Consider the following 16,502-nt stretch of genomic DNA (forward strand, 5'->3'; position numbering starts at 1 on the left):
ACAGTGCTAAGTAGTGAGGACAAAAAGAAAGGCAAAAACACAATCCCTGCCCTTAAGAAGACAATATGCAATATATAATTATACTATTAGATACAAGAAGCTTAAATAGAAAATTTTCTCAGAGGGAAGAGTATAAAATAGGAAAAGGACCTGGAAATGGCTCTTGCAACAGCTAGGGTTTGAGCAGTCTTGAAGGAAATCAGGAAAGTAGATAGTGGAATGTGAGGAGGAACAGCATTCCAGGTTTCAGGAACAGTTAGTGAAAAGGTATTGGGTTCAAGAGAAAATGATGTGTGTAAGGATCAGCTAAAAGGCCAAAAGGCTGATTACAGTGTATATGGAAGGGAGCAGAATAGAAGAGAAAGGACCAAGAGACCATGGTGGTAAAGGCTTCTGATGCAGAAGAGAGCACTTTTCATTTGATCTTGATGATCATGAGGAACCACTACTGGCATTTACTGAGTAAAGGGTGACATGGTTAGACCTGCACTTTATAAAAACCATTTTGGTGGACTTGAGAGGATGAGGATCCATACCTGGGGAGTGACTATATAAGCAGAGAGAAAGAGAAATGCTGTGAAGGTAGGAATGGTAAAATCTAACAATCCATTTGGATACAAGGGGAGAGAGTGCAAGTGAGGAGTTGAGGATGACACAGCTTATAACCTGGATGACTGGGAGATAACAGTGCTCTTAAGAATAACAGGAACATTAGGAAGAGGGGACAGTTTAAAAGGAAAAATTAGCTTGACCAATGTGATTCTAAGGGTAAAATAAAAATAAAAACTTATTACAATCAAATTATGCTACAATTTCCAGCATGGGAGGGAGAACTTATATTTATGTCATACTTTATGACTTACAAAGTACTTTCTTCACAATAATCTTGTAAGGTAAGTACTCTTACTTTTTCAATGAAGAAACTAGCTTGCTGAAATTCAAAAATTTGCCTGAAGTTACAAACTCATATATGAGAGCCTTAGGACTTGAACTATGGTATTCTAACCTACAATATTCTTTCCATTATAGTACACTATGTTGGTTAAAAAAATGATGAATCTAGTCTAGATAAAGCAAATGTTTCCATGATGCTTCTTACCTGTGAACTCCTGTAACACTCTCTTCTACTATACCCTTGATTTTCTTAAACATGTTGGGATACTTCTTATAAATCCAATGGGTTAGGTCTCCTCCATCATCCAGGATCTGCAAAAATAAGAACTGTAATAATTATACTATTCAATTTGCTGATAGGCTTATAGTTACACTTGCTCCTCTGGGTCTCATTCTAGAACCTGATTTATTTACTGACTTTTCAATTCTTCAGGTTTATTACAAAAATCATCCTAATAGGACTTGCAGTCAATGCTAAAAATTTGCAAAAAAGATCTCTAATTATTACACTAGAATAAATTTCTAAATGGTATAATGGGTTAGAGTTATATTTCTCACAGCAAAATGACCTTCCCATATGGCATTCTCCATACATCAAGACCAAGTCAAAAGTCCAAATGATAAATTTCTTGCACTCAAAAAGGTTAGGTCAAAATGACTAATTAGGAGTTGACATGCAAGATACGTCAGGATCTACAATGAAAGCACTTAGCTGAATTTAAAAAGTTTACATTACTTGGGCATTAGAAGTGAGCAATGTGATTGTATCAATGTCAGTGATAATTGAAAGTATATAGAGAATACAAGAGTAAATATTCTGAATTTCTGAAAAAAAGATAGGCTAGCTGAGTTTGATTTCAATTTCTGAGAAAACTATAAAATGTATTGCTAAAGAGATGGTTGGTGAGCATAAGAATAGGTAAAACGAGGCAAATCTTAATTCTTTTTTTTTCCTGACAAACTTAATATACCGGTAGATGAGGAGAATTATATAGATGTAGTTTACTTAGTTTTTTTTTTTTAATGTTAAAGTTTTGTTATTCTGAATTTGACAAAATTCTAACAAAACTTTCCTATTACTGTTGAGAATAATGAAACAACTGGCAACACTGGATTACAGATTCCTACCTTTTCCCTCCAATTTTCATATTTCCTTGGGTTCACAGAAGGTAGCTGCCTTCCTTAATTATTAATGAATATAACCAATGAGAACTGAATATTATTTTGGTTATAAAAATATTTTTAATCACTCTTTAGTAATCTCCAGAATGGTAGAAACCAAACAACAACAACAACAAAAACACTAGACCTTGATAGAGCTCAAAGCATCAGATGTAAGACCACACTTTTTTGGAGTAAAGCTTTCCCTGACATTATCTTATTCTTTTTCAATTAACCATAGGAATTTTATACAGTTAATAAACATTCTGGTATAAACTTGTGCTTCCCCTTGATTGATGGTTAGAATTATGTCTTTCTTCCTCTGGAAAAATCCCTTTACTTTTATTTTTCATATTCTTTCCCACCACTGCTAAATTCCCTATTAATATACAGTCAGTTAAAATGGTAATAATAATAATAGCACCTACCTCCCAGAGCTGTTGTGGGGATCAAATGAGATAATATTTGTAAAATGGTGCTGTGTAAATTCTTATCTTCCCTTCCCTTTTGGTTGCAAACAATGATTAGGTTCAGAAATTTAGGGGTTTCTGAATTAATTCATTAATCTTTCCTCTCAGTGGTATGCAGGAGTGCTGTAAAAAATAACCAATGACTGTCTTTATACACCTTTGTCTCTCTTAGTCAGCATCCAAATGTGCCATTCATCTCTAAGTCTCTAATCTTCTTTAAGTAGAACAGTCAGGTTACTTTTATAGTGGTGGTGGTATTGGTGAATGTTGAAGAGTGAAATGAAAACATCTTGAATGTTTTACACAGAAGTTTCTCTAGGATCTATAGAGAGAGGGCTTACAATGATCAGGTCTTTTGGGGAACCTGTTTCACTATCCACCTTTGTAATATGGAATGTCTGAAATTTGGGAAGACTTTTAATGCCATTGATTAATATAAATACCCTCAAACAAATAATCAATTTCTCTTGTCATCTTTTATTTGAAAAATCCTTTCATCAATATTAATCAAGGCACTTGAGGTTTTTATAAAACTCTACATTAGAAGAGTCCAACCATAGAAAATTCCCTAAAATTCCTGAAAAAAATTTAGGTACACTGTCACTGACAATAATAGTAATGATAGCTAATGCTGAAATAGTGCTGACTATGTACCAAACACTGTGCTATGCACTTTCCAATTTCCTTCTCTTCTGATTCTCTCAATAAGCCCAGGCGACTGGTGCTAATAAGATCCCATTTTACAGAAGCAGAAACTGAGGCAAATAGAGGTTAAGTAACTTAGCCCAGGGTTACACAACTGGATTTGGACTCCAGATCCAGCTCTCCATTTATAATACCATCTAATTGTCCCCCAGCTTTTCTAAAAAGCTCTTAAGGAAAGGAAACCACAAACGACTGGCCTATCTGAAAAAACCCAGAGCAAGGCCTTCCTCGCAGAGGCTTCGCGCTGTGTCTGGTTCCTGCCTAAGGCCATGCTTTGAGCCCCACGCAGCTGCTGGCCAGCCCACCCCCGCCGATCCTGGGATCTGACCCACCATGTTGGGCTGCCACCCCTCTACATTCACACAGCGGTCAATGCACCACCAGAAGTCATCTTCTGATTCTCCTTTCCACGCAAAGACAGGGAATCCTGTGGGAAAAGGACAAAGAAATACCACAAGGCTTGGGAGGAAGTAAAGGCAGAAGGTCCTAATAGCCCTGGCCACCCCCTGCTCACAGATGGAACCTCTGGTCCTAGTCTCTATTCTCTGGCCACTTCCTTTGGTTCCGCTTGGGGACTTCTTGTCTCTCGAGGTACTTTCTGCTTTCATATGCCTAGAGAGCAAGGGAATCCAAAGCATAGAACCAGGTTTTCTTCTAATGCTAAATGGGGCAGCAAAGAAATCAGGGACAAGTCCCTCCTCCTCCCTCCACGAAGCACTGACTACCCCACAAACAGGCCTGGGTTTCCCTTTCCCTTTGTCCAGACTGCTCCCCATCCATCTCTATACTTAAAACATTCATTCTCCAGTAAAGGCCCAGCTCAAAGGGTCACCCATAATTCCTTCCCAATCACAAAGCTAAAGTACTAACTTCTCTGGACTTCATTGGTAACTTAATTATACTTTTTTTTTTTTAAAGGATCTTTACCACACATCACAACATTTATCATATTAGTTATTTGGATATTAAATTATCTCACACACTAGACTGTAAATTACTTAAATGTAGGTATTTCCATCTGATTCAATTTTATACAATCAACAGAATCCTTATCTGGTGTTGTAAATACATTTGGGCTATACTAATACAAGAGAACTTTAAACTAGAAGAGGCTTTAGAGATAATAAGTCAAGCCCCTCATTTTATAGAGGAAGAGGCCAAGGCCTAGAGCACTGATCTGGCAAACAGGCCAGATGAGCAGAAAGCTGGGATCAGAATGATGCTCCAATTCCCAAGTTCAGGACTCTTTGCACTCTGCCAAAAGCCTCTAAGTGATGGAAGGAATAAAGTGCTACAATTATTAGTGAGGGCAAAAGAAAGGGTCAGGTTTTGGAAGGGTTTCCAAAGTTCACCTCTATCATGCTCCCAGGCACTGAAACCCCAGGGTATCAGCAATTGAGGGCAAAGATCAGAAATATATCTAAGTGCCTAGATTTACTTCATTTTCCTAGCCTTCCAGGGGTAGAGATTTGGAAGTTATGATAAAATATTCATTTTCCAGGTTGATCTCTTAATTGGTGAGGCAGAAATACTTAGTTTTAAATGAGGGTAAATTATTTATAGGAAAATAGGAATGTACTATTTTGGTGGTTGACTTTCCAGTCTACCTCTCTTTCTGGGGAAGGAATCCATAATATTTTCCTTTAAAGAGAAAACATATATTTAAAGACAAAATCATAAGTGTCCAAATAATAACATGTCAAAATATCTGATCCAGTATTACAGTAACTAATAATACAGAATAAACCAATCTTCAATAACGGTTACACATTAGATGACTGTGTAAGTAACATGTCAACTTCATTATAAATGATAGGAGAGAAGCAAAAACAGAAGATTCGGGAAAAAAAATCCATATCTGGTACTCATGCTACCTGGAGAGAAGAATCCTATAGCTAGTAAGGTTTTGGCAGACTCACATGAAACACTTATATTAAACAGATAGATAGCCATTCTCTCCCTCAGCCTCTTTCCCCAGGTCCCACTTTGTATAAAGCACATTATACATATAATGAACAGGCATTTTCCTACCACTTTCTGCAAGGGCAGCAGCCACTTCATTGAGGGTAGAGTAGATGTTGCAGGCAGCCCACCGACACTGAGCCCCTAAAGCACTCAGTGTCTCCATGAGTACCTACATTAAGAGGACAAAGAAATAGAGTGTCATTGAGGATGGCTCCAAAAGCAAACAGCCAAGCAGAGAGGTTGCTAGCTTGTTTATCAGAAATAAAAGTGTTCATTATGAAGCATTCTAAATTCCTCCATTAGCTCTTGCTGCTAGAAGACCCTCAGCTTTGTGTGTGAGAGTATGAGATATATCCACAAAAACAGTATGAACCAATTTGGAAAAATTAATAGAATTACAATTTATCTGAATGGCTATAATCAAGGGGTATCAAGAATGAGGGCTTAAAGTGAGAGAGAAAGGAGAAGAAAGCAGGAAGGAGAGAGGCTGACAGGAAGGAGAGGGATACTTTTTTTATTCCCACATAGATCGGGGAATCCTAGATACAGTCCCTGGAATTCTATCCAAATTCATTTGTTGGTATTTTCATAAAGATTGTTACTACTGGGCTTATATCCCAAAGAGATCTTAAAGAAGGGAATGTATGTGCAAAAATGTTTATGGCAGCCCTTGTTGTAGTGGCTAGAAACTAGAAATTGAAGGGATGCCCTTCACTTGGTCAATGGATGAATAAATTGTGGTATATGAATGCTATGGAATATTATTATTCCATAAGAAATGGCCAGCAGGATGAATACAGAGAGGCTTGGAGAGACATACATGAAGTAATGCTGAGTGAAATGAGCAGAACCAGGAGATCATTATACACTTCAACAACAATATTACATGATGATCAATTCTGATGGAAGTGGCTTTCTTCAACAATGAGAGGATACAAATCACTTCTAATTGATCAGTAATGAACAGAACCAGCTACACTCAGAGAAAGAACACTGGGAAATGAGTATGGACCACAACATAGCATTTCCACTCTTTCTGTTATTGTTGGCTTGCATTTTTGTTTTTTCTTCTCAGGTTATTTTTACCTTCTTCCTAAATCTGATCTTTCTTGTACAACAAGGTAACTGTATAAATATGTATACCTATATCGTATTTAACATATACTTTAACACATTTAACATGTATGGGACTACTTGTCATCTAGGGGAGGGGATGAAGGGAAGGAGGGGAAAAGTTGAAACAAGTTTTTGCAAGGGTCAGTGTTGAAAAATTACCCATGCATATGTTTTATATATAAAAAGCTATGATAAAAAAAAGAAAACTATGCATGTATTTTGAAAATTAAAAGCTAAAAAGAAATTAAAAATAGTTTCATAACTGTATTCCACTGTAACTGGTTTCCTTTTTAATCTTAAGTATTTCATTTATATATTTAAATACATTATTCTGAGAAAGCCATTTTTCAGGCTTCCACAGACTTCATTAGACTACCAAAAAGGTCCTGACATGAGAAAGATTAAGAACTCTTTGTCTAGACAACATTCTGGTGATATTGGAAATGTATGGAGATATAGCTCCACACATGACCTATTTATTCTCCTAACCCCACATAAAAGATTCCATTCCATCCTTCAGCAGATCACCTCATATTTATGAAAGGAAAAGAGACTCACCGCGGTCTGAGCAGTGATGTGAGTGCAGCCCACAATCTTGGCTCCAGCCAAAGGTTTTTCTCCCTGAGCTCTCTTCCTCAAAGCCATCAATGCTGGCATCTCTGGAAGGGATCAAGACATACCACAATAAGAGAATAAGGCTTTTGAAAGGAAGAAGAAAAAAATATATAAAAACTTGAGCCTTTGGTAAGATTTAATCAATCAACAAACATTTATGAAGCATTGATTATGTCCCAGATGTGGTGTTCAGCAGTGTGTGACTAAAAAAACAGTGAACTAGTCCTGATAAGGTTACCTCTTTCTAAGTGGATATGACAAGTTCATGAACAAATTAAAATAAATCCTAAGTGATTTTGGAGGAAGGAGAATGAGCAAAGTCTTTTTGAAAGAAATGATTTAAGCTGAGCTTTAAATGGAGCTAACAGTTTCCAAGAAGCAGAAATGAGGAAAAAGGACATTCCAGGCATGAGGGAGAGCACCTGAAAAGTCACAGAGGCCTCAAAGAGAAATGTCCTGAGCAGCAAACTTATGCACAAAGCTCAGGAGGGCAGGTAATACATAATCAGTCTGAAAGGAGAGGCTGGAACAATACTGGAAAGAGCTTTTAATGTTAGAACTGAGCTTGTAATAAATCCTGGAGACAATAAGGAACCATTGAAGTTTCTTGAGAAGGGGAATGACAAGCATCAAGTATTATTTAACTGGGGGTGGGGTCCCTCAGATGAAGCTTACAAATATTCTAGAGTCCTAATTCCTTCCAGTTTCCCCCTCTTTTCTTCCTGGGGGTAGGAGGAGTGGGAGTGGAGTAGGAACAGAAATTCCTCTTGAGTACAAATGTTCACCTTCTTCCAGAAACACTCTCTGAATACAGATCTCTTTCACTACTAGTATTAAGCTTCATTCTGACCTCCACTAGTTCTCTTAAGACATAACTGAGGTAATAGTTTGGATGAAGGTCAAAGGTAGACAAGGCATTGAGTTTAGAAAGCATTTGCCTTCTTTACCTTGCTCTGCTATCTCAATCTCTCGCCGGCCAAACTCTGCCTGTTTGATGTTCTTGACACAGAAGTCACTGCTACCTTTGGAGTTCTTCTGCTGTTTGTCCCGTGGGGAAGTCTCATCATCAGAGCTATCTGTATATGAAGCCGCTGGAGAAAGAAAATAAGAAAACTTCAGGAAAAAAATTCTTTCCCTCTTAGATAGACTTCAAAGGTCTATCTGTGTAGGACAGTATCAACCACAAAAACAATCAGAGACTCTCAGAGTAAGAAAAAAAAAAAAGCAAAAAAAGGAGTTTATTATGATTTCTGGAGAAAGGGCATCTCCCATTTGACAAAAAAAAAAAAAAGAGTGCTAAGTAAAAACTGCAAAAAGGTGGATATGAAATAGCCAGAAGGTCCCCACCACCCAGTCTGACCTTTTCTCCCATAGTTTGGGGGATGGGCTAACAGCCTAATCTGAAATCTATCCCAGAAATAAAAGAACAAATTACCTTAAATACTAATTAAGACAGGGTGGGGAATAGGAGAGGAGGAACACCAGCAACTGTTTTTTTTAGTTATAGTTCTACTTATTGTAGTCTCAAGTTACAATTAAGTAAGGTTTAAGGCTATATTTCCATGAGCGTGTCTTACTCAGTTTATCCCATATACATGGCATCAGCTGGTACCACAAATCAATGATTCCCAACTACATTGTAATCATCCAGCTTCCTGGCCATTTGGATGTTTATCAGATACATAAAGGGGGAAACCAGAGAAATTCAGGGAGCTAGAAAGGCAATTCCTTATGGCAACACTGGCCAAATGGTTGTCAACCAGAAAGATAGATGCATTATGCCATTTACTTTATTAAACACTTAATTCTGAAGGGAAAGTGGCTCTTATTCAAGGAACTATTATTAATATTAATACAATATTAAGAATATTCAGAGGAATATTCAAAATATTCAAAAGCATTATCACAGCCAACAATACTTGGGTATCTAGAATGGGTCACATTTCCTACTACTTAGCAAATCTGGTTGCAAGCAAAGTCCAATCCCACATAAACTGGAAAAGAAATGATTCCTGGATAAAACATTCAGTGTCATGCAAAAAGGGCTCAGGTGGCATCAATCCTGCATATTAAATATAATTAGGTATTCAGCATCATTCAACTTAGCAAGATTCACATGCTTGTTGATAGGCACCAACAGTGAAAGATTCTGGGTACTGACCTCGGTTTAGGGTGGATAAAGATACTCTAAATTTATTCACTGAAGTAGATTTCTTCTCTTTGGATCTGACCAACTAAGCATATAGTAACAGTGTGTATTAGAGTAATAATACAATAATAGATAATAGTGAGGGAAGGGATAGAGAGGATTAAGTCTGGAAGCTCCACCAACCCAGAGCACCAACTCTGATGAGAGTTTAACAAAGTGGCCAGGGACCATTTATAAGTAAAATGACTTGCGGGGGCAGGGGGGAGGAGGAGGACTTGAACCCAAGTCTTCTTGATTAAGTCTGTTCCCTCCCCTCTTTTTTGTAGTAATAGATACTGGAAGGAAAAGAAAGATAAAAATCTCTTAGGAACTTTATTACTGACTAAGCAGCTACCATATTACTTTCTCCAGTGGTTCCCTAGTTTTCTTAAGGTTCTCTGTTCTTGCTAATCATGTGTTCCTTGCTCAATGCCTATGTCTTGGAGATGGCTTCTTTCTAACCAGGCCTCCAGTGTTTATGCCGGCCCCATCTGCCTTCCAAAGAATTATGTGGCAGGATGTGTGGGAAGGGAAAGCTGTAAATGCGGGGGATTCTTTGGGACTATGGGGCTCTAATCCGATTATATCCAGAGTATTAAAGCAATGTTGGAATTTCTGTTCAGAGGATTCATCTCCAGTTGGGCTAAAGAAGGCATGTCTGACCCTGCCCAACTGAATCAAGTAAAGGCAGTCCAAAAGATCTGGGCAACAGGGGGCCAAGCAGCCTTTCCAGAGCTGGAATGCTGCCCTAGAACAAAGTCCCAACACAAGGCAATGAGAATGATCCCGGACACCAAGGGTGGTGAGAGGATTAGCAAGTCCCAAAGTAAACTTTTCTTCTTGAAAGAAGCAAATCTGAACAAAAAGTTGAAAACCCTCCCCCCTCCTTTCACTTTTCTTGAGTGAGTGAGAGCTCAAAGTACCTTTGGCAACAGAATTTAGCAAGAACTGCTTGAGGGCAGTCATCTGTCCTTCAGATCAAAGCTCACCTGGAGGAGATGGCTAATAGCCTTTCCTTCCCAGCAACCCAGAACCAGAAGCACAAGATAGCATTCTCCAATGCAATCACCATGTACACAGACATTCTGGACTCCCAAATCACTTCTTAGGGTTACCCCTTTAAAACTGGAAAGTACCTTCAAATATCTTACTCTTTCTTTCCTCTCTCTTTTTTTTAAACAATTAAGCAAACTGAGAATCAAAAACATTATGTGACAGTAAGTATCAGAGGTCAAAATTAAACCAAGTCTTCCTGATTACAAATTTGGAATTTTCAGTCTTATAATACAAATTCTTACTCATTTCTTGTTCAAGATATTGTTCAATACTATATAAAACCTGAAGTCCTTAACAATTAAAAGATTTTAGAGGAGAGGCTCTTAGTTTTGTGTCACGGATACCTTTGGCAGTCTGCTGAACCCTAAGGACCCCTCCTGAGAATAATGTTTTTAAAAACATAAAATGAAATACATAGGGATAATAAGAGAAACCAATTATACTGAAATACAATCATCAATTTTACTTTTAAGTTCACAGACTTCAAGTTGAAGAACCTTTTAGAGGCATCATGGTATAGTGGACAGAATACTGGATGTCAGAAGACATGGATTCTAGTACTGTCAACATTATTAATTAGCTATGTGACTCTGGCTAAGACTTTTAAGCTATTTAGATTTCAGTGAATTTATCTGTAAAATGAAGGATTTGAATAAGATGATCTCTAAGGTCCTGCTGAGCTCTAAGGTTCCATAAAGTCTTATGGAATGAAAAAGTAACTGGATATGTTATGCTAACCAACAACTTGTTCCTTCTAGTTTTCTTTGCTTGCCTTCTACCTCTAGTTAGCCTCAGAAATAGCAAAACTTTGGAACTTTAATAAGGCCTAGAAAGTGACATGATCCAGAGCTACCCACCCTTGCAGCCTAATAAAGTGTGTGTGGAGGATCTTTCTTTTATGGCTACAGTTCTAGAGCCTTACAAAAGAGGCTGGAAGAATAGACCATTCAGGATGTGTCTTTTATAGAAGGAACTTAGTATGAGTTGGGTTTTTTAAGAAGTGTTTTTTAACTGCTAGTATACTGTGGAGGCAATGAACATATTTTTAAAAATGAAATAAGCAACAGGTGAGAGGGACAATGATCTAAATCAATACATGGATCTAAAGTTTTGATCAAGATTGGTCCCTGATTGGTAAAGTGACCTATCCTCAGGCTACCTCTAAAATGGCTAAAGCAGTTCCTTCCTATCTCTTTCCACCAACAAAAAGTCAAGCAAATGACAAAATGACAAAAAAGATTGGTCCATTTTTAATAATGCAACAATATTACCAGGAGCCACATCCTTATTTGACAATTGTCTTATTTCTTGTTCGACAAAGCAAACATGAGAGATACTGATCTGTTTCTATTTTAGAATGGATTTCTAAGTTGGCAGGCTGATATTTGTACTTTTCTGGCTATGGACTGATCAAGCAGCTAGCTGCTCCTTCTCAGCCCATGACCTAGACTTATATCCATGAATGAACTATAGATACCTGTAATACAACTAGGAGAAAGAGAATAGTTTTTAATTAAAAATTCTAGGAGATTCAATCCTACTGAATTATAGAACTCTGTGAGTCACAGAATTCTTGTGTCTTCTCTTACTTTACAAAAAGAGTTTAAAATGACCTGTGTGCTAGGTAACAATATGAGGATTTATTGAATGATTTTAATCCTTTAGGAACAATGTGAAAAGTACTCAATACAGAATTTATTCATCAGGTTCTTCTTGGGATTTTGTAACAGCTAGTCAGGAACTAAAGGGCACAGTTCTCCTACATCCTCTCTGTTATTAACTGTGGCAATTAATTAACCCATTGTAAAGGCTTTATTCAAAATATATCAACAAGAATGATCAGACTTTTAAATGTCTGTTCTCTTTCAAATTCAACAGTTGTTTTTTGGTGAGGTTTTTTTTTTTGGTTTGGAGAAAAGCATTCAAAATACAAAATGCTTTCAAGAACCTATTCAACTACTCCTTGAAATGATTATAGTGTCATCTGGCAATGACAACAGAATGTAGCTCAGACTACAGGCCTTGTCTTGGAAGGGGCTGTGACTACAGTTTAGGCATGTGTCTTTCCTGCAAGAAGTATCCTGATACAAAGGTTTTTTTTCCCTTCTTTTTTTTCATATGTGTGGTTATTTTTATGCCTTTTTCCTGGATGATTTATAGACAGAGAAACTGTTTCAAAGTACTTTCATATATACAATAAGTAAAATCTAGGAATCCTTCCACATAAATGTGAGGATAAAGCAGCAAGCCAATTCAATTTGGCTTTTCAGCAGAAATATTCTCCCTCACCATCCACTTTCCATTACTTCATTTTATTTTCCAGTGTCTTTATGATAGAAAATTAGCTCTACTAAAGATGAGAAATCACACAAAACATTAAATATAGAGAAAAGATTAGCACTCATAGTTCCAGAGTTCCTTTCTTTCACTATTTTTTTCTGACCAAGATTTGTCTGAACGATCTTGATAAAAGAATGGGCGGAAAAAAAAAAAAAAAGAAGACCTGGAGATGTTAACTGACCAGTAGGTCAAATGAGCTAACAGTGTCATTCAGATGTTCCAGATGCAAATGCAATTTCAGTCTGTATTACTAGTGCTCAGAACAAGGGAGAGAGAGGTACCAATGTACTCTACATTGGCCAGAATCAAAGTAGTAATATTCAATTCTGGGAGCAATCTTTTAAGAGAAATGTTGACAAAAGTGTGATAGTCTCATGAAGCAGCAAGGTTTCCAGTAAGGAAGAGTTCAACAGAAGGATGCTGTAAGATGGGACTTTTATATTAGATTGAGATCCTTTCTAATTCAAGACACTCTGATTTTGTGTTCCTAAACAGAACATGCTTAACAAGAATATTTGTTTGTTCAGCCTATCCAAGAGACTTTTATTTATGTATGGACGCCAATTCAAATTCACCAATGGAACTTCATAAGCAACTATGAGTTCATTGTAGTATCAAGCCACTCTGTTAAGATACTAGAGGAAAGGCTACTTTTCTTCCCTGAACATTAGGAAAACAGGAGAGAATATTGTTCTATAAAAGCATACTCTAAATCTGGCACAAACTTTCATCAAAACTAGAATTTACATTTAAATGTTAAACACTTGTATAATTAATTTTCATTATTTTTTGTCTCTAGTGTTAAATTATTCACTTATGAATTTCCTTCTTACATTTATCTATTCTTGTTGTTTTAGCAGAAAAATTTAGCTACAATATTTGGGATTCTTCAGATAAAATTCATGGGAGTTATGTCATGTGCCCTATTGTTCATAGCTTCAAGGACTAGACAAAGCTATGAAGGGGAAAGTTTAAAGAACACAGCTTAATCAGCTTAAAAAGTACAGCCAAAGAATTAAGTTTCAGCTCTACATAACAACCAAAAACCCCTCAAAAACACTCTCTCCCCCCAAAAAAACACCCAACTCCAATCCAAAACCCCCCTTTTTCCCCTAGTTGAGTGGAGACCAAAAAGTAAAATTATTAGCCAAAACTGAGATTTTTAATAAAAATATGAAGTTATTATAAAAAGGTGATTATAATGAAGTCAATACAGAATAAAATAACATAATAAAGACTTGCTATGATAGGCTAGACTACAATTCATCCACTGGAGTACTGTCAGTGCCAACAAATGACAAAGTTGCTTTTTGTGATGTCAGCCTCAAAAAGTTAAGAGTACACACCTCCAGTTTCCTTAGCTAATTATTTAACCCTTCTTAAATCTGTTTATATTAGCCTACATGACCTCTTTAAAGTATCAAGTACTATCAAGTTTATTCACTGTAATATGAAGCAGAATTTTAAAAAATTATTTCTTCTCTCAAGGCTTAGACCATATTGCTTCCCTTTTAATTCTAAAATTCCAGGATTTGAATAAATATGCTTATTTTATCAATTTCTTTCTTAATTCTATAAATATGGATCATCTTCTTGATCACCATTTTCTTTCTGGACTGAAGAATTCTCTAAAAAAGATTCTGCCTATCTAAAAAGTCTTTTCACTCCTTTTATCATTTCAATATCCCTTCTCTAAATCTTCTTCAGTTGTTAATGTTTTTACTAAACTGAAAACAAGAGCTATACTGGGATATACTTGTATCTCTAGATACGATTAAAAATCACTAGTAGAATATCCTAAATGATAAGGTTACGATAATGGTTTTTTGTTATATTTATTATACTAAGTGAATCAAAGAACAAATATTTGAATTCCTTTTCATTAATTACTTGCATTTTTTTAAACCTTTTTAGAAAATTTAGTCTTTTTTTCTTTTTTAAAATCCATTTAGGAACACCTAATCAATGTTTTCCAATAAAGATTTACAAGGACTAATAGTTTTTGTTCAGATTTCCAAGGCTCATCAAACTCATACACCTGAGTTAGTGTTAATGCAAAGCAGAGAAGGACATTATAGGCAGGGGAATAAAACAGTCCAGGAGAGAGGGCATTGGAGACAAAAATCTTACAAAACTTGTTTGAGCTAGCCAGAATGTCTTCATTGCTTCTTGGAGCAAAGCAAGTTTCCCTGGATATTTGCAAGTACCCAGGACTTTGCTCTCATTTCTGCACAAATAAAAAGGAGAGCATTCTAAGGATGGAAAAATTCAATTCTTAAAATGTACAGTTTTGTTAAGAGTATTATTGCCTTTCTGAGTAGGTCCAAAAATTATCTTTCTTTTACAAATCTGTCCTGATTCTGTATGACAAAAATGATTTTATGAATTAGAAAGAAGTAAAAAAAAAAAAAGTTTTCCCTACAAAGCCCCAAAGTTAAAGTCAATAATCCCACTTGAAATATTGGTTTGAATTTCTACTAAGAAGAAATGGAGGTTACTCTCTCAATGAGGAGCTTACAAGCCCTTACAGGTTGGAATAAAAATAATCTGAGCAGCTTTATATCACCTACCTGAACTGTAGCTATCAGTAGATGACTGAGAGATGGACCGGGAGAGAGAACGGCGTCCAATCTTGGTGGGACGTTTGTTGAATTCTTGCTTTTGGTCAGCAAACTGGATCTGCTAAGAGGAAAAAACAGTCCCAGTTACATCTACCAAAAGATATGTCATATAAGAAAGGCCAGAAGTCAACCACAGCAATCCCCAACCTTACATGAAAGACTCTCTTCTTTCAGGTAAAGATAATTTGGATATTCTACCTAAACTTTGAAATGTTAAGACTCTTTGGTGAGGCTAGAGGACAGGTCTCTTATCATAAAATAATGTTTCTATAAAAATCTAGAATGTCTTCATTGTAAAATCTAAAGTCAACATCATATATATTGACCATAACCCTCCAAAACCAAATAAAAATTTAACTAAAAGAAATGCTTGAAGAATATGGTATTCTAATTAAGTTATTGCTCAGAAAACACTTTCTATATTAATTTTTAAACTTTCTAAAAAATTTTAATTCACTTTCCTGCCTTAGTAAGAAGTAATTTAGTTTTTAATTATTCAGAGTCTTGTAAGACTTCAAGGCCATAATTCTGAATAGTGTGATATACCATACTTTATATAGAAGGGCTGTATGTCCATGCTGACTCTAACATATGCCTTAGAAGTAGCTTTTCTGGCTTTGCCATCTTTTACTTCTTACAAAAGATGAACGAGTGCAGGATCCATTAATCAGGACTGTACTGTATAAAGAACACCTTGTCCTTTTTGGCTTAAGAATTCATCTTTTTCTTCTCCTCAGACTGAGTTCTTTCACAGCTGCTTAGAGATTCCACTATTACCATTCTGATATAGTTGTAGGGGCTCTCTAGACATTGGAGTGTAGAAAATGACTCAATATCAATACAACCATTTGAATTAATCTAGTATTTTCATTTAAAGAAACTTGGTATTTTCATGTCACCATATTATTTTTTTCAATATCTTCCCAAAGTGTTAATGGGGGAAGGGGGAAGAAAGATACTGAAATTTTAATTATGTACATGAAAAGGCTGGGTGGGCATGGTGGTGTAGCAGTTGGCCCAATAATGTAAAGTTAGTGGTCTATAAAGTCAGAAATTACTTTTTAAAAATTTATTTTGGTGTTCTCCCTCTCCACTTGTCTTTTACATTTCCTTGTTCTAGGGTAAAAGTATCAAACTCAAATAAAAATGGAGGCACTAATCCATATATGAGGATCTTTGAGAGATATATATTGCTTTAGTTTTAAAGTATGATATTATCTGTGTTTTATTGCATTTTTATGTATTTTGTTAAATTATTTCTCAATGACATTTTCAATTTGGTTGGGGATGGAGGAGGAAGAGCTCAGCCAGGGGTATTTGACCTCCCTGCTTCAGAATTTGAGGGACACATAATTAAAGCAGCATGGTTTA

The 16,502-nt window shown here is 36.2% G+C and overlaps 1 protein-coding gene across 5 annotated transcripts in view; it reads right to left on the reverse strand.

Annotated features, from left to right (window-relative positions):
- AHCYL2 (adenosylhomocysteinase like 2) overlaps nucleotides 1–16,502 on the reverse strand; it is a 140,469-nt gene that overhangs the window by 20,165 nt on the left and 103,802 nt on the right. For 3 of the 5 annotated variants that reach the window (XM_051962966.1, XM_051962969.1, XM_051962968.1), the window contains exons 2-7: nucleotides 15,081–15,189; nucleotides 7,874–8,017; nucleotides 6,870–6,970; nucleotides 5,262–5,364; nucleotides 3,563–3,657; nucleotides 1,100–1,206 (exon numbers count right to left, since the gene is read on the reverse strand). In XM_051962966.1, the coding sequence (XP_051818926.1) occupies nucleotides 1,100–1,206; nucleotides 3,563–3,657; nucleotides 5,262–5,364; nucleotides 6,870–6,970; nucleotides 7,874–8,017; nucleotides 15,081–15,189 (659 nt within the window). Of the gene's footprint in view, nucleotides 1–1,099; nucleotides 1,207–3,562; nucleotides 3,658–5,261; nucleotides 5,365–6,869; nucleotides 6,971–7,873; nucleotides 8,018–15,080; nucleotides 15,193–16,502 lie in introns of all 5 variants that reach the window. The other 2 variants (XM_051962965.1, XM_051962967.1) reach the window with 1 other exon arrangement.

This window comes from Antechinus flavipes, chromosome 5 (assembly GCF_016432865.1).
Source record: "Antechinus flavipes isolate AdamAnt ecotype Samford, QLD, Australia chromosome 5, AdamAnt_v2, whole genome shotgun sequence".
Taxonomy (NCBI): Eukaryota; Metazoa; Chordata; class Mammalia; order Dasyuromorphia; family Dasyuridae; genus Antechinus; species Antechinus flavipes.